General features: G+C 38.3%; 3 protein-coding genes across 7 annotated transcripts in view; 1 reads left to right on the forward strand and 2 right to left on the reverse strand.

The window, feature by feature from the left end:
* Nucleotides 1-18,021, reverse strand: part of srbd1 (S1 RNA binding domain 1) — a 60,352-nt gene extending 42,331 nt beyond the window's left edge. For 2 of the 3 annotated variants that reach the window (XM_046070187.1, XM_046070185.1), the window contains exons 1-14: nt 17,941-18,021; nt 14,553-14,623; nt 13,875-14,289; nt 13,240-13,479; nt 12,196-12,362; nt 11,716-11,833; nt 11,424-11,562; nt 9,402-9,498; nt 9,102-9,288; nt 3,733-3,836; nt 3,239-3,346; nt 2,840-2,997; nt 1,773-1,863; nt 1,374-1,481 (exon numbers count right to left, since the gene is read on the reverse strand). In XM_046070187.1, the coding sequence (XP_045926143.1) occupies nt 1,374-1,481; nt 1,773-1,863; nt 2,840-2,997; nt 3,239-3,346; nt 3,733-3,836; nt 9,102-9,288; nt 9,402-9,498; nt 11,424-11,562; nt 11,716-11,833; nt 12,196-12,362; nt 13,240-13,479; nt 13,875-14,289; nt 14,553-14,623; nt 17,941-17,943 (2,006 nt within the window). In that variant the 5' untranslated portion in view covers nt 17,944-18,021. Of the gene's footprint in view, nt 1-1,373; nt 1,482-1,772; nt 1,864-2,839; nt 2,998-3,238; nt 3,347-3,732; nt 3,837-9,101; nt 9,289-9,401; nt 9,499-11,423; nt 11,563-11,715; nt 11,834-12,195; nt 12,363-13,239; nt 13,480-13,874; nt 14,290-14,552; nt 14,624-15,070; nt 15,217-17,940 lie in introns of those variants that run through there. The other variant, XM_046070186.1, reaches the window with a different exon arrangement.
* LOC123983812 lies at nt 16,672-21,401 on the forward strand. 2 transcript variants are annotated; one of them, XM_046070188.1, is made up of 8 exons: nt 16,672-16,783; nt 16,915-17,015; nt 18,318-18,487; nt 19,026-19,096; nt 19,448-19,478; nt 19,603-19,815; nt 20,438-20,488; nt 20,719-21,401. In XM_046070188.1, exons 2-7 carry the CDS (start codon nt 16,933-16,935, stop codon nt 20,479-20,481), a joined length of 612 nt encoding a protein of 203 aa, XP_045926144.1. In that variant the 5' UTR covers nt 16,672-16,783; nt 16,915-16,932; the 3' UTR covers nt 20,482-20,488; nt 20,719-21,401. The 2 variants fall into 2 exon arrangements, with proteins under 2 accessions (XP_045926144.1, XP_045926145.1); XM_046070189.1 differs by having other exon boundaries at nt 16,699-16,717.
* LOC123983814 (SLC35A4 upstream open reading frame protein-like) lies at nt 21,330-24,180 on the reverse strand. 2 transcript variants are annotated; one of them, XM_046070191.1, is made up of 3 exons: nt 24,062-24,180; nt 23,155-23,253; nt 21,330-23,015 (listed from the first exon to the last, which is right to left on the reverse strand). In XM_046070191.1, exons 1-3 carry the CDS (start codon nt 24,074-24,076, stop codon nt 22,818-22,820), a joined length of 312 nt encoding a protein of 103 aa, XP_045926147.1. In that variant the 5' UTR covers nt 24,077-24,180; the 3' UTR covers nt 21,330-22,817. The 2 variants fall into 2 exon arrangements, with proteins under 2 accessions (XP_045926147.1, XP_045926146.1); XM_046070190.1 differs by lacking the exon at nt 24,062-24,180 and adding an exon at nt 23,509-23,903.
* Between the last annotated feature and the right edge of the window lie 865 nt (nt 24,181-25,045).

Genomic DNA, 25,045 nt, shown 5'->3' on the forward strand with positions numbered 1-25,045 from the left:
AAAGAAGGAGGGCACAGAAGAGAAGCAACAGCGTGTATGTACATTTATATACAGACATACACAGACTCCACTTTAACATCTATGTTTCTGAGCCTACATCATCCACGGTCCAAAGAAACCAAAGTGAGGCATGAGACCAGATGACTCCAGGGCGATATCATCTGGATAACAACAACCACACTTCTATGGCTAACGTCAAAATACCATCTCTCTTCACTTCCAAAGTTCATGCACTTTCAAAAGCCTTTATTCCACAAACCCTATTAAGGGAAAAGGCAGACCATTTACACATGTGGTATGTGCTGCAAAAATACAGTTAATCATATCAGGTGATATAGGACATTCAGCCAGCACCACATCAAACAGAAGTCCAACATTCTTACGTGTTGTGAAAAGCGTGAATGCCATTAGCTCCAGTAAAAGAATGAACAAGAGAGACATTATATCAAGATGTGAAATTTTACTGGGCTGGATTGCTCTGCTCTAAAGTCTTTTCAAAAGGAAAATAATCAAGTGGACGTTAACTTAATAAAACGCCCGACTTTGAAAGTTTCTCTTCTTGCAAATAGACAGAAAATGGAACTTTAGAGAGAAAATGTGGGCTATGACACCAAAGATATGACCTCTGAAGTGTGCATGAAGAAAACTCTCATATGCAGACACACATACGTTCCCACACAGCCCAGAATCATTCTAGGCTGTGGTCCCAATGCTAACCTCATGTCAACAAACACACATGGAACTCAGCAGAGAGAGAAAGACATGGAGCAAGGAGAGGCCAGTGGTTATTATGCTTGGACCGAGGTTCTGTCCCCTTGTATTCTGAAGTGTGGACTGGGCCTGGTTACAGACACAACGTGGACCACAAAATGTCTCTTTAATTGGCCCGAAGTGAAACAAAGTCCAGATGGCTTTAATAGACAATATTCACTTGAGGAACACATCCAATTTGTCTTTCTCTCCATCTGTGACCCCGCTCTCTTGCTCCCACACATTTTTCTCTTCTGTCCTTTACTCTCTCACATTGCTAAACTCCTGTACTGTCTTGCCCTTTTCTCACCACACACTTAATGTTCACCATTTCTATAACGAGACCATGATTTCTTATCCATCATCATTCCTGATTTCATTGACAACCCCATTTATCCCACTCTCTTTTCCATCCTTTCACACCTCTATTGAATATTTACAAGATTTGAAATGTTTGTTTTACTGAAATACACAAAATGTTGAATATTAACTAATGTTACCAATAAATATAAAATTATGCCATGGAATTCAGTCCTCTGGACAGTAGGGTTCACCCATCCATCCACTTTCTATACCCACTTCTTTCTATTCTGTTCTAGCATTCCCAGGATAAAAGACCTTACCAGTAGGACACGTCCAGGGGGTGAAAATAGCGCCTAGAGATGAGGTCAGCAAAGAAGGACTCAGTCTCACGACATGCTGTTCCGTTGCCAATGACAACCCTGGTACAGCTAGAATGGACAAGAGAAAGAGGAGAAAGACAATGAGGATTAAGAAAGCAACCATAAGGGTTTAAAAATTAGGTGAGGATCATCATTTTCTTTTCTGTTTATAATATTATGTTCATTGATCTATCTGACGACAGAGAAGTTGTGTTTTTAGGAACAGGAAAGTTACAGCAATTAAAACATTAATTAACACAACACAGCCATTATCCATTACTGCCACATTTTCTTACATTGTATTTAATTCAGCTGAAAAGTATACTTGAACAGAGACTATTTACACACAAGTTACAGTACCTGTATTTAATCATAAGGTGGCGCAGTTTGTCTGCTTCTTTGTGCTGGCCTGAATTATGCAGGTGCACAACATCAGTATGGAGAATCTGACCTGAGATCAGAGAGATCAAGACAGACAGAAGGACATATAGAGAAAATACAATGTTGCTGGTAAAGTATTATGACAAGAGGGTGCTCAACAGACTAAACTATATACTATCAGCTAATGTCTCTCTACTGTATGCTATCTAAGGAGGCAGCAATGCTATAAACACACATATGCATGATATGCACACACATAATCCACCCACCAGGGTCATGCCAACTGGCATCTAGTCTCTGACATGCACATGCACCTTGACGGTAATAACAGGTCCAGTGGTGGCCTGGTTACATGGCATCACAGAATTTGTGACTTCATTACAGCTTAATCACTTAAAATGTGAAAAACAATGAAGAGATGTCTGACTCTTCAGTATTTCTGTACTAGGTGGGTTTGACATTAGTAAAAGACTAGATTAGACAAGATTAGCCATGAATTTGCAGTGAAACTTTATTTTGCATAGTGTAAGAAGGTTAGATAACCCTTGAATATGTGACTACAATTACATAAAAATACTGTTGGTTAAATACAATAGTTCTGTTCTTAAAAACGTAAGTAATTACGCTTATTCAATATATTAAAATACAACCACCAATTACATGTATGGATAGAAGCAAACACTATTAGAACATCTGTGACAATAGTTCTGATGCATCAGTGAGACCCTGATCTAAGTATGTATGCAAAAGTAAAGCTTTAATTCATGTTAGAGTAACATATCTGAAGCCTATGAGCTGTACTTTATATTACCCCTTTTAAATAAACACAGTGTCAAAGGATAAACCTGTGATTCCTGTCAATCATTCAACTTCAACACTCAGATGCCCTCCCGAGATTGTGTGCACTATGGTGTCAAGAGCTTTCAAAAAGACTGTAATAAAGATGCAACCTAGTAGATAAGTATCATCTTATATATGGAGAATAAAGAATTATAACTCAAACTATATTGGATGCAAAAGTGGGTGTACACCGTGTAGTCCCTTACCAGTGGGAGAGAGAACTGCCAGCTTACAGCCATGTCTAAAGCCAGGGTCCACCCCCATGATGACGCAGCCCCTGACTGGACACAGCAACAGGCGCTGCCGGAGATTCCGCACAAACATGGCGATTGACTCCTTCTCTGCAGCACTCGTCAGCTTGGTCCTAAACAGAGGGAATGCAAGAGAGAGATGGGGAAAAGATGGGCAGAGGAGTGAGTGAAGATATAAACAAAAAGAGTGGAGACGGCGAGATGTAGGGGTTAGTTGTATGGTCAGGTTAAAAGAAATAAAGAAAAAGAGAAGAAAAAAATAGGTGAGGATGGGGAAAGAAGAAGAGGAAATAGCGACACAGTGTAAATCAAAAGGAGAAAAGTCACACACATTAACAGTCACGCTTAAAATACCTGTAACTCCTGGTGAGGAAAGGCAGAATAAGCCTTTTGAAAGAATCCTCTACTGCATTCCTAATGATTGCATGAAGCTCTTCTCTTGCAAACGTCTTTGGCCTCCACCTGCATTAAAACAGTGGGGGAAAAGCTGATTATTTTTTTTTTTCTGTGGATCATTTCCATCTATAAAAGAAAATGTGACTTCCCCTAGTTTGTAAACTGATGCCCTCTATCTGAAGTGAAAATATGCCACACATCCCTGACAGATCAAAAAACACCCAATTTGTGCAAGACATTGAATATTCTTGGAGTTTCTGCTGCACTTAATTATTTCTCAAGGTAAAAGAACAAACCTGGATCAACGAATGGATTGTATAAAAGTGAGGAGCCTTTGTCTTGTTTCAAAAAAATTTCATTTCTACAACAATCAGGTGTCAATTCACTACAACTCTTTAATACTAAATCTCAAATAATTGTGTGTGTGTTTGTGTTATTATTGTATTGCTGACCTGTTGTTGATGCACCACCTAGTGAAGTCATTCTTCACCCTGTCGGGAATGTTCACCTTCACTGTTAAAATCTTCAGACTCTCCCCTCGGTTAATAGCCAGGGTCTGTACACATACACACACACACACACACACTTAGAATAAACTATATAAACAGTGCCCATATGTGTACATGCACACTGACAAAACTCACAACCTCTACAGGTCACACTCTGAAAGCAAACATTTTGAAAAACAACAATCCACACGGTAGATTGCTCTGTAGTTGTTGGCACTACTTATTTATTAAGTGATTTCTGTATCATTTATATCTAGGTTTACATGTGTGGTCTAATAAGTTTACTTGGTAAAACTCAAAATATTGAGTTGAATTTAAACAAAAAAGCTCTCGGTCATTTACAAAACCACAAACATTAAAATCTAAATGTGATGATCTTCATTTTCAGATTGTCTTGCTATTCCCATTTGGCAGCACCTTAGAATTATGGGGGAAAAGGCAAATATATTTAATTAACAACGTAATTTGTATACATAAGGCTTAGTTTGGGTTACTGAATGACATATGTATAAAAACACACACACACCCAAACCTCTACACATAAGCACAAGAACCCAATCTTTTAACTCTCCACATGCATGTGTGTGAAAGTGATGAGCCTAGGAGTATATCCTGTGGCCAGGCTTGTTGTGTTGTGTGCTGGTGCCCCCTTAGAGGAACTGTGACATGCTGTTAAGCAAACTGTAGTAAGTGTCTGACCTTTTCAGTGGGGAACCTTTAGCCCGCCACAGAACAGGGCCAAGAAACAGGACGTCAATCTGGAAACCAAGCGGAAGAGGCAAGCTGACAAATGCCACCACTACGCCACCATCAGCACTGAGACCGCAAGGCCTAAACCCCACCCGCACCCACGGTGCCACAACCATTACCATTCAGCAGCACCCTCGGATATGCTGCATCCATGTGCAACACACACAGACAAAAATAAAAATATAAACACAGCTAAGCAGAGGCAAGAATTAATGCAGCGAGCGTGTTTGAATTATGATTAAAAGTTAGATTTCTCTTTTGTTGGCATGTTTCTGCCCTGGGCTGCCGCACTGATTGTGATGAGATTTCTCAAACAATCTTCATCAAAGCACTGAAGTTTACCATGCTGTCGAAGGAAGGAAGCAAAACACTTCTTTCTGAATTCTCTCAACATCTGGGAAAACCCATGAAATTAAAGTAATAAATACCAAACTGCCCTAGGAAACTGTGATGTCAGGGTTTGACATTCAATCTTTTTAAGATCATTTTGTGAAATGAACTAGCATGCTATGTGCTTGGTGAATCAATTTAAATCATCTTCCTACTTCTTATAAAGTAATTATGCAGGTTTTATGTTTCTTTCATTTGTTACCTGCATGATAAACAATATAGATAAGCACTACTGCAGATCCACTAACCCTAATTTTTGTGAGCATCCTGTATTTCAACTACCAAACTCTAACTGTGGTGAATGCAACTACATCCCCAATTTGGTTGTGCAATCTTTGTCCTTGCTCTGTTTCCCCTCTGTAGCTGGCCACGGTCCTTGCTGATGATAAATAACCTAGTGTTTGTCTGTACGTCTCTCAGTTTCTGCCTGGGTTGGGTCACTGGTGGGAGACAGAGGGTGATCTGAAAAGAAGGGTGATGTGAGACAGAGCGCGAAGCGTGTGTTTGTGTGTTAGATGGGCCAGGAGTGACATGTAGCCAAGTACTGGCCAAACTCTGACAAGACCAGACAGAATGTCTTTCCTAGATGCCCCTTCATCCTTCCACCAGCCCCCTAGGGAGGGCAGTCAGCCAACGACCGTCTTCTCTCTAGCTGTCTCCATCTCTCTCTCACCATTTCTTTGGAGGAATACTATCATCAACACATCTATCCACCCGACATATCAAGGATAAACAAACAGATGCACACATGCCGACACAAACACACAGACAACACACTTATTGACCTAGATGACACAAATAGGACACTGTACTGTCTATAACAATTAAAGGACATGGCAAGCAGATTGCCTTATACTCCTAAAATAAAAGTTTAGGTAAAGCATTTGGCATGTGAGCCACATTTGGTTAATATTATTCTTTAGATAGTTTGATTATAAATAGATATTGATTCTCTAAATGAGGGTCAAATTTCAGAAGGGATCATGGTCCAGCAAGATACACTGATCTTTCACACAATCATACTAGCTGCTCAGGGAGAACTCCTTCTGTCCCTTTTTCACTCTCTTATTCTCCCCAAAAACGAAGACAAAACGGCACGCAAGTTGGCTCTGACAGCTGTTAACAGAACTACAAATCAGATCAGAATGAAGTAGGAGCAAAAGCATTTCAACTGGCACTTACTGTACTTTTTTGGCTTCATCAAATGTGTTATTATTTATTTAATTATCTCACTTTTTATTTCAGATTACAAAAAAAGAAGGGAAAAGGGGGCTAAACAGACCAGTAAGCAGATGTGTAAAAATATAACTACTGTACATTGTTGCAAAATGACATTATTGACAAATTAATTATGTTTTATACCAGCAGAAGGAATACACTTATTACATAATTTGGAGGCCCTCAAAAGAATTAAGACCAATACACACACACACACACAAAGTGTTTGTGTTACCAACACTAAAAGTGTTTGTGGGTGACAGCGCAAATAAACTTGTTTTTCCTCCACCTGTCCATCAAAAACAAGTGTTTAATTGATGAAACAGTTCTATTTACCCAAGCTCCTCTGCAGGCAAGCCCAAGACTGGAGTGCTAAACTACCATTTGATCACAACGCAAATCATATTAAAAATACCCCACTGCACATTCAACAAATCTGCCCTGGCATACTCAAAAGCGTACCGGCTGCCAATAGCTATAAGGTAAATGCATACCCTTCGAAGAAGGCCCCAAATCAAATCTGACAGAATTAAATCTGAGCAAAGCATCTCACCGAGATATGTCATACGGCTTATGCTCTAAGACATACTGAACACCAGAGCTTCCTATAAACTAACTTCAGATGAATTTATAAAACTCTTACATAATGCTATAAAGCCATACATCAGGGGACTTATAGTCCATAACAGATCATTAGAATCATTTTAATGACCAGAAAATTTTGATACTCGATCATTCATTTCAGTAATTCCCCCCCAAAAGAAATCAGGTTGCAGCTTCTAAATTGTGAGAATTTGCATCTTTTGTTTAGTTTATGGGTTTGTATAAGTAATTTATCAGGAAAATAATCAGCATATTAACTGAAAAGGAAAACTGACATTAGTAGTAGCCCCATACTTACAGCACATTTTATGGCAGGCAATTAACACTGAATGTTCATGTTTAATCCTTCTTTACATAACTTATTTGTCTCTCTATGCCTTAGTCTAATCAATAAAACTTACCAATACCTCAATTTAAAGTTAATTTCCTATCCTTTTTGTTAACTACAAATACTAAGGATGTCATTTCTTTACTACTTAATTTTGTTTGTCCCTACAGGGTGTTATTTCCCATCTACAGATGAACTTGCATGTTCACTGATCCAACTCTAACATGTTTCTATCTCCCCCCCCGTCCTTTTCCTTTAACAAACCAACAGAGCAGGGGCTTAATAAAATGTGCTAAAGCAAACCGGCAAGTGTGTGCTCACACACATGCCTCCTGTCAAAACACATCTCCCACCTGCTCCCCCTTCCCGACGACTTGACGGCTAGAAAAGGTTCATTTTAGCCGGAATCTGACAGCAAGCAGGGTCACAGCAGCCTGTGGATTAACGCTCCATGACAAAGGCGAGTCATCGAATTAAAGGTCTCTCATACAGTGGAGAGGAGAGTGGAAAAGGGGAGGTGTGGAGTGGATTGGAGGGCTGAGGTTTAGTCAGAAAAAGAGGGAGGGAGGCATATCAGAGAGGAGCAAGAGAGATTAGTGACGGACGCACCTCAACGTCGCTCATCTGTTCATCCTCTCCCTCCCTTTACCACCCCCACTACCTCTCCCCATTCTTCCCTCCGCCTGTGGGCCCAGCAGCAGTAGCTGTCACTATAGGAGAGCGCCTGTCAATCAAAGCTTCCTAATCCAATGGCATGTCAGCAGGGGACATGTCACATATGTTAAGAGGAGAGAATGAGGGGACTTGCAGGGTGTGCTTGTGTGTTAGCAAGTGTGTGTGCATGCATGTATGTGTACGTGATTGTATGGCTGTAGGGCAGAGCGCGGTTGCCAGAGAGTGTGGTGTGGCAGAGAGGCAGCGGGTGATGGAAGCTGTGGTGACACATGAGGCCCGGGACCAACTCTGAGCAACCCACTAGTCACTAGAGGGATAGAGGGGGAGCAGAGGAGGCAGAGCAGGACACAGGAGGGGTAAATATAGAGGCACAGACAAGGCTAACTGCGACTGACATGGCTAGCATTCAGAGGCGGCACACATGAAGCAGACAGAAATGACACAAACACAAACAGATGGTGTGCATTTGTTGTGTGTGTGTGTATATGTGTGTGTTTATCAGGCAAGTCAAAACACACAATACAGGTGTAAATGACTTTTAATATGGTCCAGCATAATTAAATTATAAGTTGTTTTTTTTTCATTTTCTTAAGGCTGTGTTATTATTATAGGAGATTGATCATCATTCCCCAACAGTGATTACAGATTACTTCTGGGAAATACACTAATATGAAGTAATGAGAACTGTCATTGTTTTCTATTCACATCTCTTCCATTTTAAGTTGACTGGTGTGCAAGTACAACGAACCATTTAAAACAAAAAGACAGAAAAGACCAAAAAGAACCCTAAAGCAAATGTGTGGATGTGTATTGTCTTTTTACATGTTCATGCACTGGATGAAATCCCATGGACTTGAATACAATGATGTGTAAAATGTCACTTTTAAATTCCCATGTATTTGCAGATTTGTCTATTTCACTTACAAATTTCACTTCATGGCTTGCGAGTACGCTGAAAATGTAAGAGTTAGCTCTCTGTTTAAGCTGCTTGCTCGTACTGTATTTGTTCCAACTTGTGGTAACAGTTGTATTAAATCATCCGTAAACTCTTCATATCAAACATATTACAGTTTCATATAATTAATGTTTTTCTTTTCCCGGTGACTTGGTAATAGCCAAAGGGTTGGGAGACACATCAATGACAACAACCCAGGGGCTAACCTATAGGCTACACACTGAAGTCCTGACTGCTCCAGTGCTCCTACAAAATTGAAGTGGTATCATATAATTACAACATATGAGTACCAAAACTTCTATTCTGCAGGTCACTGCTTAAAATGTTGTTAAATAATTGGAAGGAAGGAAGGAAAGAAGGAAGGCCGGAGGGAGGGATATGCTCCCTTGTTACCTGATGGGGCTGGATGCGCTGGATGTTACAGGTGAAGTCAAAGTAGAGGTGGAACTTGTCGATGTCCTTGTTTTTGTTTTTCGGGGCCCCTGGTTTTTTGTGACCTTGGACAGACTTCTCCTGCTCTCTTTCCTTTAGTGCCGATTTGGACACGGAGGACTGGATGGTCACAAAGCTGTTTTCACACCTGACACAGTAAGAGAGGAACACACATTTTCAATGTATTGAGTAAAAGTTGCTCTTGTTTCAATATCAAGAAAACACAGACCAACGTGGATATTACAATGAACATCTTCTCACAATGTTTTCACGTAGGTGAGTGTCTCAGGGTCTTTGGCTATCATATCAGCCAAGATGTGCTCTACACCTGTTGCCACTTCTTCCACTGATGAGAGACCTGACACACACAAACACACACGGAGTGAACTCTTTTAAGTCCCTTCTTAAAACATACTTTTATAGGAGAGCCTTTCCCGATCTTATTTGATTTTATTTTATCCCTTTTATTTTATTGTATTTACTAATTTTATCACATTTCACACTGAGCACATGTGACAGACGTGACAGAGTCTAGAGAGTCTACCTTGAGTCTACCTTGAGATCCTCGGGCAGAGGTCTGTTGTCTGTTCCAGAGTCTCGACTGAAAACTAAAGGGGACAGAGCGTTTGCTGTCAGGGCCCCGAGGCTCTGGAACAGCCTGCCCGAGGAAATCAGGTCGGCTGAGTCAGTAAACTCTTTTAAGTCCCTTCTTAAAACATACTTTTATAGGAGAGCCTTTCCCGATCTTATTTGATTTTATTTTATCCCTTTTATTTTATTGTATTTTACTAATTTTATATTTATGTGTATTTTAGTCTTTTCAATGTTTTCATGCTTTTATCTTGTATTGTTTTTGTATTATTGTCTCTTGGGTATTATTGTCTTTACATTTGTTAAAGCACTTTGTAACTTGTTTTTGAAAAGTGCTCTGCAAATAAAGATTATTATTATTATTATTATTATTATTAAATACTAAATGTTAAAAGCTCTGGTTGTACAACAGAGAATTTAGAAGATAGATAGATAAGCGCTACAGAATGAGGTGCTCCATTTCTAAAAATAAATAAATAAATAAATAGGCCTCCAATTCAACAACCATATGTTAAAAAGAAACATCTAACGATGTTCATCATAAAACAGTATAGCAATAATAGACTGCAACACAGGGGAACATTTCCATAACAATCACCATCACTTCAACAACATCATCAACATCAGTACTATACATGTTATAACAACCCCATCACTATTTAATTATTAACTCTATCTACTTCTCCGGACTGAGTTTAGAAAAGAGATGGCATTCGGAACGAATGAGTGCCTGTATCTATTGCTCGTTACTGGGGGTAATCTGAACCGAGAACCAGAAGGTAAGATCTGAAACTCCAAATGAAGGGGGTGGGAGCTATCAGCAATAACTGACTTGGCCTTCCTAACTACCTGTCTATTATACAGGTCAGTGAGGCTACACTGCTGGACACCTAAAATTTTACTGCTGACCTTCACTATATTGGAAAGAGCAGTTTTGGCCTTAACAGTGAGATTACCATACCAGCAAATTACAGAGAATGTTAATACAGACTCAATGTATGATTTATAAAAAAGGGTCATGAGGGTTTTATCAACATGAAACTTTGACAGTTTGCGAAGGCAAACAGTCTTTGTTGGCCTTTTTTGCAGAGCATCTCAGTGTTGGAATTAAAATTCAATTTATTGTCAATCAAACTGCCGAGATACTTATATGTTTCTACGAATCCCACCATCTGCCTATTGACGGTAGTGTTCTGAGAAGTTGATGACTTACGCCTAAAATCAATCAGCATGTCCTTTGTCTTTTCTACATTTAATTGAAGGAATACCCTATCACACCAGAGCACAAAATAATCAACAACAACTCCTAATAAATGATTGTCTAAGACCCAGCCTAAGCAATTGACAGATTCCTTGGCTGTGGCCTCATTGTCGCCCACCACTATCCTAAAATCTGTGGCCTTCTCTAGCTTTAAATTTGATCCAAAGAGTAGGGCCTCTTGTGTATACCTGAATCTGTACATCCTAACAATTTGATTCAAACTGAAAAAAAAATCCTGAAGAGCTCAAAATCAGTGCATAATAAATCATTTGTGATTGTAATTTCTCCAAATCTGATCTTTTAAATGAAAATAATCTTCTTTTCATGAGTTTGACACAAAAAAGCCCAACAGGTCCAGGAGGTTCCTCTCCAAGCATAATGTTAACCTTCAGGTTTACATTTATTTTAATGTCCACAAAACTGTGTCTTACCCTCAGTACCAGGTTTTACCCATGCCCTTAAATCCAGAGTGTGTGGCGAGTTGATCAGTGTAGTGGCTGCCACCTCAAGGCCAAGTGCTTTGGCCCTGCGAGCCTTCGTCAGCTTACTGCCTTTCTTATAGGGGGAATACTAAAGACACAAACAGAAGCATTTGTGATGAATCGTAAGGAGGGTATAAGAGCCACTTTCAGGTGTGGATAAATAATAGTGCAAACACGAATGAGATTTTTGAATCACATTTAAATGATAGATATTACTTTAGAATAAAAATGTGATTCTGACCACATGATCCAGTTCATCAGCTGATCGGCAGCTCCTAAGGTTTTGTTCCAACTCAGTTGTCAAAACCCCATCCTTCTTCAGGGTCTGAATAACAGATTGAGTCTTCTTGGCAAGAGAGCTGAAGAAACACACACACATACACAAATATACAAAAAGAAATGCATTATATATAGTGCACAATTATAGCACGCAGAAGCACACAAGTGACACACAACACTCGTTTCAGGCCTCAAAGTTTGACCAATAGCACCATCTAGTGGCCAATTTCAGAAATGCGGTCTCAAAATTAACCCAATCTTTTTCAGCTCATTTAACAAAACATTTCATGGCTACAGTTGTAAATATATAAAAGTTTGTATCTAATTGTGCCTCTACATGCATTTCATTATTTAATGCTGGCAAAGGTATAAGTGGGTAATAAGGTGTCTTAGTTAGTTTTATTTTTCAATTTTTTTCTCTTAAGATGTTTCATTTGCCTACCATAACTCCTCGTATACCAGCTGGACATCTCGGACGGCATCGGCGTCCATGTGGTTAATCATGTCTTTGCGGTAGCGCACCATGAATGGCACCGTGTTTTCCTCACGAAGCAGCGCAATGATATTTACACACACCCATCGCTCCACACATGTCAGGATGGACAGCAGCTAAGGGGAAGGACACACACAGATATTCAAACAGTACATCTATCTAAGCAAGTAGGCAGTAAGACACTGCCCATATGACCACCAATTAACAATAAAACGGTTTGTCTGTTGTTAATATCTAATATCTTCACGGTTTCTCTTTGAGTCTCTGGCTTTAGCAATTCAGTGTTGTAAGTGTGCATGCCATCCCATTCTTTGCATTTTAGTCTACACAGGGGACCCAACTGTCAAAACAAGTTTGTTAAAGAATTTTTTTTTAACTTTGTTAAATATAAAATAGGACTTTATTTTTTTCCAAGGGAAATTGGTGTGCAGCAGTTGTAGTACAAATTAGGAAATATAAAATATCAATACATGTGCAAATTTTAAAATATTAGTAAACACACAGAACACACTTCAAAATCCCAAATATACATATGGCCAGCTGTAGGTTAATAGTAATGTTGCTTCTTGATGTGTTACATATAGATATGTAGGAAAAGAGGCATATAGTTCAAAAATCAAATCTCAAGAACAGGTATGTGTGTACGGTTAAATAAAAATGTTCAGTGATTATGTCCACGATATTGCCCATTATGTCCTATAATGTCCAGTAAATCAGAAGGTTGTAATTGTAATCTGCGGACAGACAGTAATCCAAAGACAATGGATGGAGAAAGAGTAATGCCACCCATCAACAGCTCATTGTCATGTTGGCAACAGTGTCCTAGTGTCCAAAAGTGTTTAACCAAGAAGTGGTGGTGGCAGTTTCATTATTGCCCCATTGGGTCACCTACAAACTGTCCACACATTTTAGCATTGTTTGTCTGCCAGTAATCTGACAAAAGTATAGACAAACACTTTCACACATAAAACACACCACCAAATCCTCCAATACCTCTATAAAGTCCCAGTTCATATTGAGGTCATTCCTCAGAGATTGTGCTTCGGATGATGGTAAAGCAGTTGGTTGGCCCAGGCAGGCACCACTGGTCTTCTGTTTCTTTTGACAGGGCTCATCAAACGTGAAATCCTCCTCCTCTACTTCTTCTTTCTTTGTTCTAAGCCCAGCTAGTGATGATCCCTCTCCTGCCCATGTGTCTGCCTGGTGGGATTCTGACACGATAAATGACACCCTCTACAAGAAAAAAGAAAAACAGCACAAGATAAGACAAAAAATAAAAAAGGACTGAGAACAATCAGAGATTAGTGATGGGATATGTGTTTATGTTGTTAGAAGGTAATATCAGCAATAGAATAAAAAGAGCTTTGCTGTCTTTATAAAGTGTTGAAAATATGACAATTCAGGGAAAGTAACTGGATTTATTCTATTAACTGTTTCACATACAGCAATATCAGTAAGCATAGTTCAGTAATACACATATATTCTTACCATACATTCTAACATTTAAGTCTAGTCATAAACTAGCAGTAAACAGACCTGTGGTTATAATTGTTCCCAGCTCTATTTCATCTTCTTTTGTGTGTATGTGTATGCAGATATACTCTAACTAAAATGGCCATCAGTCTGACCTCCTCCTTCATTCTTATACTTGGCCCACTCTCTTCAGTCCTTTCTCGCTCTGGACAGTCTGTTAGTTTATCTCCTTTGTCTTCTCCAGCCTCATCATTCTTTTTTTCATCAATTTTTTTCCTCTTTGTTCCAGCCAACTCAGGTGCACAAGTACCCTTCAGAACTTTAGCGGCCTGTGTTTTTCGCTCTGCTGCAGGTTTACGTGGTGCTCTTGGCTTCGGATCTTTAGGCACTTTGGGAACTTTAGGTTGCTTGGGTGCTTTCGGCTCCTTTGGTTTAGCAGTTCTCTTCACAGCTGCTTTCTTCTCCTTGGCTGCAGGGGCTTTGGCAGTCTTGCTAGGGACTTTTGGCTTTGACTCTGGTGGCCTCCATTCCTCACTGTCCTCATCGCTACTCATTGTCTGGGAAAAGGACCTGATGGTAGGAACAAAGTGAAAAATCAGCTCTAATACTGTAACATGATCTAGCTCTTTCTGTTGAATGCTGCATACTTAGTCACCTTCAACATTGTAAACATAGGCTAGTGTCTCTAATGGATTAGAGATTCTTAACTGCACAATCTAACAATGTCAGTATGAGTAACGTTATGTTTGTCTCTTTTTTAGCCCTGAGATGTACTGGTGAGCTGCAAACTGCATCCTTTAAAAAAAAACAGTGAATGAAAAAAATTAACTTACAGGTCGGTGTCCATGTCTCCGTCCTGTAACTTCACAGCTTTGGCAGTTGATGCTCGGGGTCTTCGCATCATCTGTCATAAAATGTATTTAGTTAGTTTAGCTAACTGACCAAATAACAGTGTATGTATGTAAAATGTAGTCAGCTCATTAATGTTGGCGTTAACCAGTGGACATGTAATGGTAAATGTTACTCAGTTAGCTAACATTAACGTGAACTTAAGCTAGCTAACGCTACATGCCAATTAGTTAACCAGTAAACTATCGTTCCGGCTAAACCGAAAGCAAGAACATATTATCTTTGTTAACGGAGACGCAACATGTACTTTAATGAAGTAAACAACGAACGTGCAAACGTTTGCTATCTATCATGCCCAAGTTTAGGTTAGACGTTATTTAAATTTGGCGCTTCACGCTAACGCTAGCAAAGCTAGCCGGCTAAATGGTGCTACAAGCATATTCATGAATGCCACTTTTTCCCACACGGCAGTAACCCCAACTAACCAACTCTACTTTTATACCTTTGAAAATGCTCAAATTATTTGTAGGTACTCCGCTGGAAGCAGGTTGTAAATAGTAGGCTGCTTCCTGCAACAGTATGAGTTCAACCAATGACAACATCCAAAAGTCTTAAAGGGCACAAACATTCACACAACCTTACAGGCAACTTACCGCCACCTACTGGACTGGAGTGAAAGTAGCTAGATCGGCAGTAAAATGGGGGGGGGGGGGGGCCCAAAAGGTTTTGATAAATTTTGGTTTCACATAAATCAAGAAGTTTTGAGACTATCCCAATAGTGATTTGGGCGGTCACACCAAATATTGATTTGATTTAGATTGTCTTCTGTTTACTCACTTTGTATTTTAATTGATAAATATATATTAACATGTCTATTTTTGTAAACACTCTTACTTTACAGCATTTACACCTAAAACACCTAAAACCTTTCCACAGTGCATTCAAACCTGATCACAAGGAAGTTGTTTTTGACTTAGGCTACTGTAATTGTATCGCCATTTCCCCCATTGCACTCTCACTTCCTTTAATTAGCTGCTGCTTTGCAAACATCAGACTTCCATTGTATCTTCATTTGATGTTACCTTTTTTGTTCCTCAAAAGTCAAAGTCAAAACAAATAAAAACCTAGATACTTGTCATGGCTCAATGGTTGCATGATACTTTGTTTTGTTTGTCCATATTGTGAGGAGCAGGGCTGTATTCACCAGATGCTTTAAAGTCTGTCCGGGTAAAAATTTCTAAATATTTAGGAAATGGGAAATGCTATAATTGTGGAAGAGCTACAGCAAAAAAATAATTATTCCGTAGACCTAATGAGTCTGCAAGGCCCAAAATCTACATATTTGTACATTTGCTAGCCTATTTAGATGTACAGAGTGGTAAGAAGACATGATCACAGCAGCTCTCTAAGTAAAACATGTTGAAATTTATTTGAAATGTGTATTAAAATATTAATAAAGTCTACCATTTATTCTGTACTCTCCCTGTGTCACTTACTCCTTGGAAAACACTTGATAACTAAATGCTATGGTCTGCTGGACATTGTTGGACCTAAAAACTGGGTCTTTGGCTGTGTGTCATGGGCAAAAACAAATTCAAGACAGTGATTTAAGGATTTATCAATCCTCAACTGCAGTGATTATGAATTTAATTCTAGAGGAACCCACAGTGCAGAAATTGCAGTGCAGGTGCAGAAATAATAGTACTTGAAATACAATAAAAATACTACAAATACCAAAACACTACTATTAATAATAGTAATAGAGTAATTATGTTTTCTATATTAAATCCATAACCCAGGGTACATATATCCAACATGGTCTCAGTTATTTCTTCTAACACATTTAATTTGTTTCCTAATCATTCTTATCATTATCAAGTTATTTATCTGTCAACAAATATTTCATGAATTATAAATTTAAACAATATGAAGATATAAAGTATAAAGGCATAATAAACCTCTCAACCAGCTGTTTGGTGCTTGCTAAATATCTCTATGCTCTGCCCATAGTAACAGATGATGCGTCAACATGAAGAACCAATCAGAAATTCGGTCTGAAAAAAAAGCCAGAGAATTTGGTTGTTCAGGTTGTGAGTGTGGGTTTCCCCGCCTGTTGCTTTCAGTTCCTTGTCTCTCTTCAGCCTTAAAGGTAAAATCTTCACTGAATTCTGTCATTGATATTTGTGAAACAGTCTGACCCCTGACCTGAAATAAGGTAGGCCTATTATTTCTTTGTGTAGGATTACTGCAAGTGTATGTGTGTGTGTAAGTGTGTGTGTTTTGTGTCAGTAGCATCATATACTGTGCGTTTAAACATTAATGTGAATATGAATATATGTCCCGCAGGTTTGTGTTTGTGTGAAGATGGCGGACCCCGAGACCCAAAACCAGCCTCTCATCAGAGCTGACAGCCAGCAGACAGCTGTCAATATCCCTCCAGGACAAGAGTAAGTGTTGTGTGTGTGCTTGTTATTGCTGTCTTGATGGGATCCCATCACTAGGCCCAAAAAGCTGGTGCCCACAAAGTTAACCATTTACTGTAAATTACTTCTGGAGACTTTCCTGATGTGCATGTTTTAACCCATTAACAACAAACTTTGTATACAGGTATCCATTTTGTAATTCAGATTATTTAAATGTATTTTTTGCTAACCAGTCAGCCACTTATTTCCATTTATCTCAATTCAAATCAGTCAGTACACTCTTGAAACTTTGATTTGACTATGGATTCCATCACAGTGAACAAGTATACACAGTTTTCTAATCTGTCCACACTTATAAAAACATTACCAAACAACAAACGTTACCAATCTGTATCAAGTTTCATGTGTCTGCTTATTGATTTTTCTATTATACAAAACAATGGGAATTAATGGCTGTGTGAAAAGCCAGGAAAATGCAAAAAAAACCTCTACATAATTAGGAATTGTCAACAGGAATGTAAATTATACGTGTACTTGTAAACTAGGGAATGAAATCCACCAAAACTTGGGTATGGTCCTTTAAATGGTTTGTAATTCTAAATTCTATGACTAAAATTCTATGTATCTCTTTGACTATCTTTGACATTTATTTTGTTTTGTTTTCATAAGTAAATAACACTTCAATTAAAAATATATTTAATAGCACATTTAAAAACAAGACTGCATTTAATGATTTTAGCATCAACTCATTACAGAATGGACACATCAGTTAGCTGAGATTTAAAATTAGTTTCAGAGAGGACTAATGGGAATTTCCAAAAAAAGGCCTTGGCGTGAACTAGAAAGTGCAAAAGGCAGATCCAAAAAATTCCTAAACTTTCATTTAAGTGTCTGCTTGGCAACAGCTGATTTTATGAATTGGTGGTGACGTAGTGTCTACAGTACATACCATGGCTCAGGTTCCAGGATCAAAGAATTTCCCTAATTCTCAAGCAAGGATCAGCCTCCACAATGCCCTCTGCTACCTATCTACCTCGTCTTGTCTGTCTCTATTCATCTCTTTGTCCCATTATTATATTTATTTAAAACCTTTTTTGAAGTCATACATTTAATCAAGAAAGATTCCAGAAGTACCGATCCTTGCACAGTTAAAGTGGCTGATGATTATGCCCCTTCATATTAAAACATCTCCATGTCTCTTTTCATTTTCCACTGTCTGCCACTCTTTATTTCTCCTTCTGATTTCCATTTCAGTATGTAAATGTCCAACAAGTCTTCCAAATTAAACATGTTTCTCATCTCCTCCTTTCTCATCTTGCTCTCCAGTGGCCGCTCCTCCCGGGCCTATAAAGTGGCAGGTATAACCCTGTTGGCCTGTGTCCTGATTGTGGGCCAGGCGATGATCGCCTACTTCCTCCTCAGCCAGAGGAACGACATCAAGTCTCTGGAGGAGCAGAGCAACAACCTGAAGGCAGAGCTGACGAAGGGAAGATCTGGTGAGGAGGCCAAATTCACTTCAGATTAGGAGAGATATACTGTACCCTGTTGGCATTTAGCAGAATGTATTTTGCTGCAAAAGTAGGATAAAATTAATTTGTCAACAAACTTGTGAGCAACTAGAGAAAGTGTCTGCGGAATCCCCAGCAACCTGTAATATTACTCATTAGATTTATGATAAATAAGTGCTGGGGAAAGGCAAACCAAATCATGTTCTTCCTCTTTTTTCTTAAGCTAAATGCCATTTGAACCATAAGTGGCTCTGACATTGATCTGATGGGACTTTCCAAAAGTTGCATGTGCATCTGGATGGAAGGACAAACATTAAGTCTTATAACAAATTTTAAAAAATGGACAGAATAGCAGGTCAAGCAGTCTCAGGTGAATCTGTGTTGTATTGGTCTTTTTTGGCTTGAAGTTCAGAATAGACTGGATTCAAGTTTCCACGTATCTGTGTTGGGGTCACACTTTCATTTCCTCAAAATATCTCTTTTCTCCTCTACCACTTACACACACTGTTTCTCTTTCTGTCTGTAGTTGCCGTGCCCATGCGGATGCACGTTCCCATGAACGCCCTGCCCGAGGTAATGGATGTCTCAGTGGACGAGGTAAAATTAGGCTGAAATTAATAATTGAGTTTCAAAAATCCCATAATTATATATTGGTTGATTTTTTTTTTTTACACAAATCATTTTTGTTTCTCTATTGCAATTTTGTTTTTGTTGCAAATTCGCTGATACTGATAAGCTAAGGTCATCTCACAAAGCATCCAAGACATTTTATCAGTCAGTCTCTAGCCTCTTATGACTGAGGTGCAAGTATATTGTTTGAGTTTAATGCTATGATTAAAAATCCATCTTCATACTGTGACACTAATGTTTTTAACTTGTCCCTCTTGTGGAATGAAGTCATATTGTTTTCCTCAAGTTTTCTGTTTTGTTTCACTGATTGTGTTGCAGGAGGCTTCCACTGGAGTCCCAGAAAACCCTAGTATGTTCTTTATATATTTACTGTATTCATCTATGTACATATATCCAATGTATGAATGAATCATTTGCATTCCTCCAATTTTCTGTAAGAAAAGGGTGATTTAACTCTCCTCTCCTCTCACCAGCCCTTCTGCAGAGCACTGACTGCCAGCTGCAGGCCGCTGGTGTGAAGGCTCTGCCGGTGCCTGGTTTCCGCCCCGCCTGTGACGAGCGCGGCCTCTACCTGGCCCAGCAGTGCTTTATGAAGCAATGCTGGTGTGTGAACCCAGCCAACGGGGACCACATCCCTGGTTCTCTGCGCAACGGACCGACCCTTTGCCATACTTCTGTCGCCACTGGTGAGACAAGACAATTGGTCACCAAATACGATTAAGAATAGCTTTTGGTGGTCACCGCACCACACACTGAAAAAAACAGGAAACATGTTAACATTATGTGTCAGATTTGATTCTTTTTTATGCTGTAATTTATGTAGTAGTTTAAATAAAAACCTGTACTTCAGTCAAGTTTAATTTTCCTAACAGTAAATCATTATGAGACCTTGATTTCATGGAAAACATGCTCAATGGCACAAAACAGAAAGCTTTTTCACTAGTACCTAACATTTTGTGACAGCTTTCCATACTGCACAGTATGCATCTAATCTTGTTTTTGTGTATTAATGTTACTATCTCCACCTAGAAGATTGATTTTCAGTCATGCTTGTTTTTTGTAATTAGCAAGATATCTTAAAAAATTAAAAACTCTGATCAGGCAAAGGAACAACAATTTAATTTTGAATTCAACAAGAATATTTGTTAAATACTTTATTTAGTTTTTTTGTCTGTCACTGTTTTTACTTTGATGCAGATTTGGATCCAGATGCACATTTAAAAAAATCTAAAACACTAATTATTCACATATTTTGAAAGCTTGATTTAAGCTACAATGTTGTTGACAGTCAAGTTTCTGTTTTTGTAGGCAGCCTGAGCAAGGTGATGACTATGCCTGATATCGTTGAGTGATACTGTGGTGAGTATGCAAATGGTGTTCCTCTGATTCACTATATAGGTATTCATATAAAAAATATCTGTGAGCAGTACTGTATGTCTCAATGCAGTTTAATTCAGTCCAATTAAAAATGTTGAATATTTAAATACATTTAGAATGTTTTTAAAGGGAAACTTCTTTATATTGCTGCTAAAATGTTGAATTAACTGCTTTTTTTTCCATCATCTGTTTTGTTTCTTGGGTAACTGAAGCTGGTGAAATCTCCTCCAAAGACCAGCAACGGTTCAACTTGAAATCATGACTTTGCTACAACTTTGTCAACTTATAATCACCATCGTATTATATAGTGCTCAAGGCAATCTTACAATATTATAACCATTTATCTGCTTGCTATCAGCTTATTGGAACTCAGCTGCAACCAATAAATAGAGAGCTGACTTTTTGTATTGATTATATATCATCTTTCAGTTTTTTTAAATGGCTGGTAAAAGTTAGGGATTTGTTTTACAGACTTAATGTTGTTTTATTCAGTTTTTTCCCCATGTTCGTTTGCTAACAAGAACCAATTTTCTACGATAGGAACTTTGTAAAGAGCAGAAAAAAATAGAATTAACAGCATGGACTAAGGGGAAATATACAATGGAGTGTGGGCAGAATTCTTAATAAATTATTAAACTATTTAATATATTTTTATGAAGAACAAATGTTTGGAAACATGTAAATGAAAACAATCTGTCCACTGCCCCTTTACATTAATTTAAAGAAATTCATTGTGGTCACTTGAATTTTGAATGTTTGGCTAACGTTATGGGGATGAAATAATTTTTTTTTTTAATAAAACACTGAAACATCACAGGACCAGGAATGTTTTGAGACAATTGTACACTGTATTGTCCCCATTTATTTGAACAACCCAAATAAATTCTTAAAGACAGTTTTGTGGTTTTCTTTTACAACATCACAATGGAATTTCAAACTGTTAAGTTGAATGTTGAATACTTCTGCATTGATGATGACGAGACAGTTAGCCAGTTAATCAAAGCACCATCAATGGACCCGTCATATTCTATATTCCAGAGTAAATTAAGTTTTAAAGAAAGGTATTACTTATAAAACAAGAGAAAACATGCAAAAACATAATAGATAGCAATTGAAGAGCATGCAGTACCAAGACAGCAACACAATGATTGTCAATAGGCACAAGTTGTTCCTGGTTTCCAGTTACCAAACACATAGCACACACTGTTTTATAATACACTTTCTAGTTAAAGTAAAAACTAAAATGAACATGACCTCAATCTGAATTCAAATATGTTTGACCCCCCCCCCCAAATCATTGATTTCTGTGGAACAAAATAAAGTTGCTTTAAATTCCTACAATTCATACAAGTGCAAAAGATCAACTAGTTTCCAGCATATGAAATAGGCAGTCAAATCCCACCAGGAAATGCTATTGCACACATGGCATGAGATGATAATAAAGTCCAGACCAGAGTAGGCACTCTAATATATATATTACATAAAATACTTAAACACACACTTCCCTGTTTTGTTAAAACACCCAAGTGCAATTTTTAAAAACATTTAAGCAAAGTTAAAGTTCACTTTGGCATACATTTTCATTTGATAGGCTACCAGCTCTTGCAGACTGGAGTCTGAAATACATTTTCAGCAGTGTGAGGTGGAATATATAGAGAAATATTACATACATTTCCAGGAATACTTTTCCTTATGTTTGAACAGTGTGTAACTTCTGGAGTCATTTTTACTTATTATACGGTTTATAAAATTCTCAAAAGCGTACCTTAAGTTATTATTCATGACTATAAATAGTTATGACTGTAATTTAAAAACAAAAGTGTTTACCAAGTGAAAAATTGACCTATAATCACATTAAGGGGTGTGCTGTGCCTGCAAAGACACATCACACCACACCACATACTTTGCTCTGACACCTGCAAAAAATGTGAAAACTAACAAGACCCATGAAGGGTTTTGATAGGTTTACACCGAAGAGCACCATGAGATGTGAGCTGAGACAGTTTTTACATGCTCTATCATCCCCTGAGCAAACATAGTGCATATTCGTTAAGGCTGCTATAATTGAATTTCTGACCACTAGAGGGCAGAGGACAACAAAGAAGACGACACATTTTGGGATGTTGGCATAGGGTCGAGGTCAGAAAAATTATAGCCGCTATAATGATTCTACTATAGTAACAGTTTCTATGTTAGAATTTGTGACTACTGAAAAGTTTTTAGCTTTTGATATACATATCTGTTCCCGTATGCAGCTGAACTGGCGCCCTCTTCTTGTAGATGTCTCTCTTCCTCCTTTCTTTTCTTTCTCTTATTTGTTACCTCCTCTCAGATTGCGTATGTAGTCTTTGACGGTTTTTTCAATGTCAGGAACAGCATAATTTTGTGCTGCATAGATTCCTGTACAGGTTCCTACAGCAACACCCATCAATGCTGAAGAGCGTAGCCTTGCAACAACGTACCCGGCCAGAAAACCCTTCAGGAAAGGAGAACCCAGCAGACTGCCTCCCTAAGAAGGAAAGGACAGGAGAGATTAGACCCGTTACTGTACATGATTGTCTGACCACTGGTTTTATATCTGCATACAATCAGTTTTCACATGTATTAGTAAATGTCTGCCCTGTATAAATAATTCAAGGCAGCCTTACTGGAGGAACCCCAGCCTGTATCTCATCCTCCACCCTTTTCTGAATGTCTTCCAGCTGGTCCTTGAGCTCCACCAGGTCCTTGAGCTGGCCCAGAGGACTCTGCACACATGCATGAATACACAAAAAGACAAAACAAACAACAGGTCAGTGTCACTGACCAGGGTTTCCTAACACTGTCACTTGTGTATTATGACAAAAACTAGCAGAACAATGACAGCTCCGAAATAAGTGTATGGTTGTTTCACATTGAAGTCCAAGAACAATTAAGGTCAATGTCAGTTCTTAGTCTTTGCAAATAATATTTTGCTGGGTAACGTTAGCATCGATGGAGAAGTTTGAAACAGACGACTCTACTTTTGTTTGTGATGTGAAGTATCTTGAGGGTATGGACCAAACCTGTCCCCCACTTGACATTAGAAACAAATCTTCCCCAGTAATGGATTATATATAGGATGGTGACAATGTCTTTCTGAAAGAGGGACCTAAGTTAATCCTTCTAGCATCAAGGTAAGCAAACGTTACCGCTGGTCTCATTATCAAAGTTCTTACCAAGTTAGCTAACGTTAGCTAGACAGTAAGTACTCTAATGTCACGTTACATTACCAGTTAACCATCAGTTTAATGTTTGATGCGTTCCTATCACTGTAACGTTAAATCTATTTAAAACGACCCAAACAAATCTAGCTTAATTAAGATAACTACTTAGCTTAACGCTAACTAAGCTAAGCTAACCAACACCAAATTGCTACGTTATGATAGCTTGCGAACTGTATTACTTCATCATCTAACGTTAGCAGCTAACGCTAATTGTTGACTGTTAATGACAATGTAAGTTAGGCGGGCTGTTATAATAATACAGTAACGTGTCTTCAATGTTCAGTTAGCATATTAAGTTGAGAACACCGACCTTGTCATTTGCCATAGTTTCACTTATGTTGTGTTGAAACGTCGCTCTTCTTCTCTTTCATGTGGCTTTGTTGGAAATGGGCCTTACTGCCCTCCACTGGTTACTCACGGACCCGACCTACGGTTTTACAGTTTTATCGTAATTAATAATAATAATAAATAATAATAACAATCTTTATTTATACATAATTTTTAAAACCAACTTTACAAAGTGCTTTACAAGAATCAAATACAAACTAGCTATCACTTAGTTACTTTCATTAAGGCAGAATAAAGATGAAGAGACTTTCAAAAGAATGTATACTTATAATAATAATAATCATAATAATAAACTTTATTTATACAGCACTTATCAAATGCTACGTGGTTGAACACAAATTATAAACATTTTAAAACAGAGGCAAATTATATCAAGCTATTTAAAATATAAAGTAAAATATGTCTGGAGAAGTGATGTCACCAATCCTGCAAGCCTCAGGTTCCCAGGCAGGGCGTTCCAGAGCTGAGGGGCTCTGACTTCGACTACTTACTATCTTGCCCATAGCACAAAATAATATATTGTATGTGTGGATGTATCAGGGTTATGATAATTAGATGAGACTTCAAAGCCTTCATTTCCCACAACCAAAACCAGCAGAAAGCTCACACTACCCACAATGACCTCATTAGTTTCTTATCGTTACATCTCCTCTCATGTTGAAGAACCCTTCCAATTTAGTAATATAGGCATAGTGGTCGCAAACATGTACAAGCACATGAGTGACATTAAATATGCATTTCCACGCGCTCCCACATGTTTAGAAACTGTCAGTATTCCCACCATATTGCAAAATGTCTCAGAGCACTTTATCCTGCTGTTGTTGAAGATCCCATTAGCTGCATCAAAATATTAATGTATACCTCAGAAGCATTTATTTTCAAACATTAAATCTACAGTGGGGTTTATGCAAACCTCCTGGGCGATTGAGAGGAATCAATCCAATTA

This window comes from Micropterus dolomieu, linkage group LG15 (assembly GCF_021292245.1).
Source record: "Micropterus dolomieu isolate WLL.071019.BEF.003 ecotype Adirondacks linkage group LG15, ASM2129224v1, whole genome shotgun sequence".
Lineage (NCBI taxonomy): Eukaryota > Metazoa > Chordata > Actinopteri > Centrarchiformes > Centrarchidae > Micropterus > Micropterus dolomieu.

Bases quoted from the DNA above. Each gene is read 5' to 3' on its own strand.
- LOC123983814 (XM_046070190.1), bottom strand. From the start codon at position 23,568: ATGTCAAGTGGGGGACAGGTTTGGTCCATACCCTCAAGATACTTCACA. The intron at 23,254-23,508 runs GTAGAGTCGTCT...GCATGTGTGCAG, and splicing joins ACTTCACATCACAAACAAAA to AGTCCTCTGGGCCAGCTCAA. The intron at 23,016-23,154 runs GTAAGGCTGCCT...TTTCCTTCTTAG, and splicing joins TACAGGCTGGGGTTCCTCCA to GGAGGCAGTCTGCTGGGTTC.
- LOC123983812 (XM_046070188.1), top strand. From the start codon at position 16,933: ATGGCGGACCCCGAGACCCAAAACCAGCCTCTCATCAGAGCTGACAGC. The intron at 18,488-19,025 runs GTGAGGAGGCCA...TTCTGTCTGTAG, and splicing joins GCTGACGAAGGGAAGATCTG to TTGCCGTGCCCATGCGGATG. The intron at 19,097-19,447 runs GTAAAATTAGGC...ATTGTGTTGCAG, and splicing joins TGGATGTCTCAGTGGACGAG to GAGGCTTCCACTGGAGTCCC.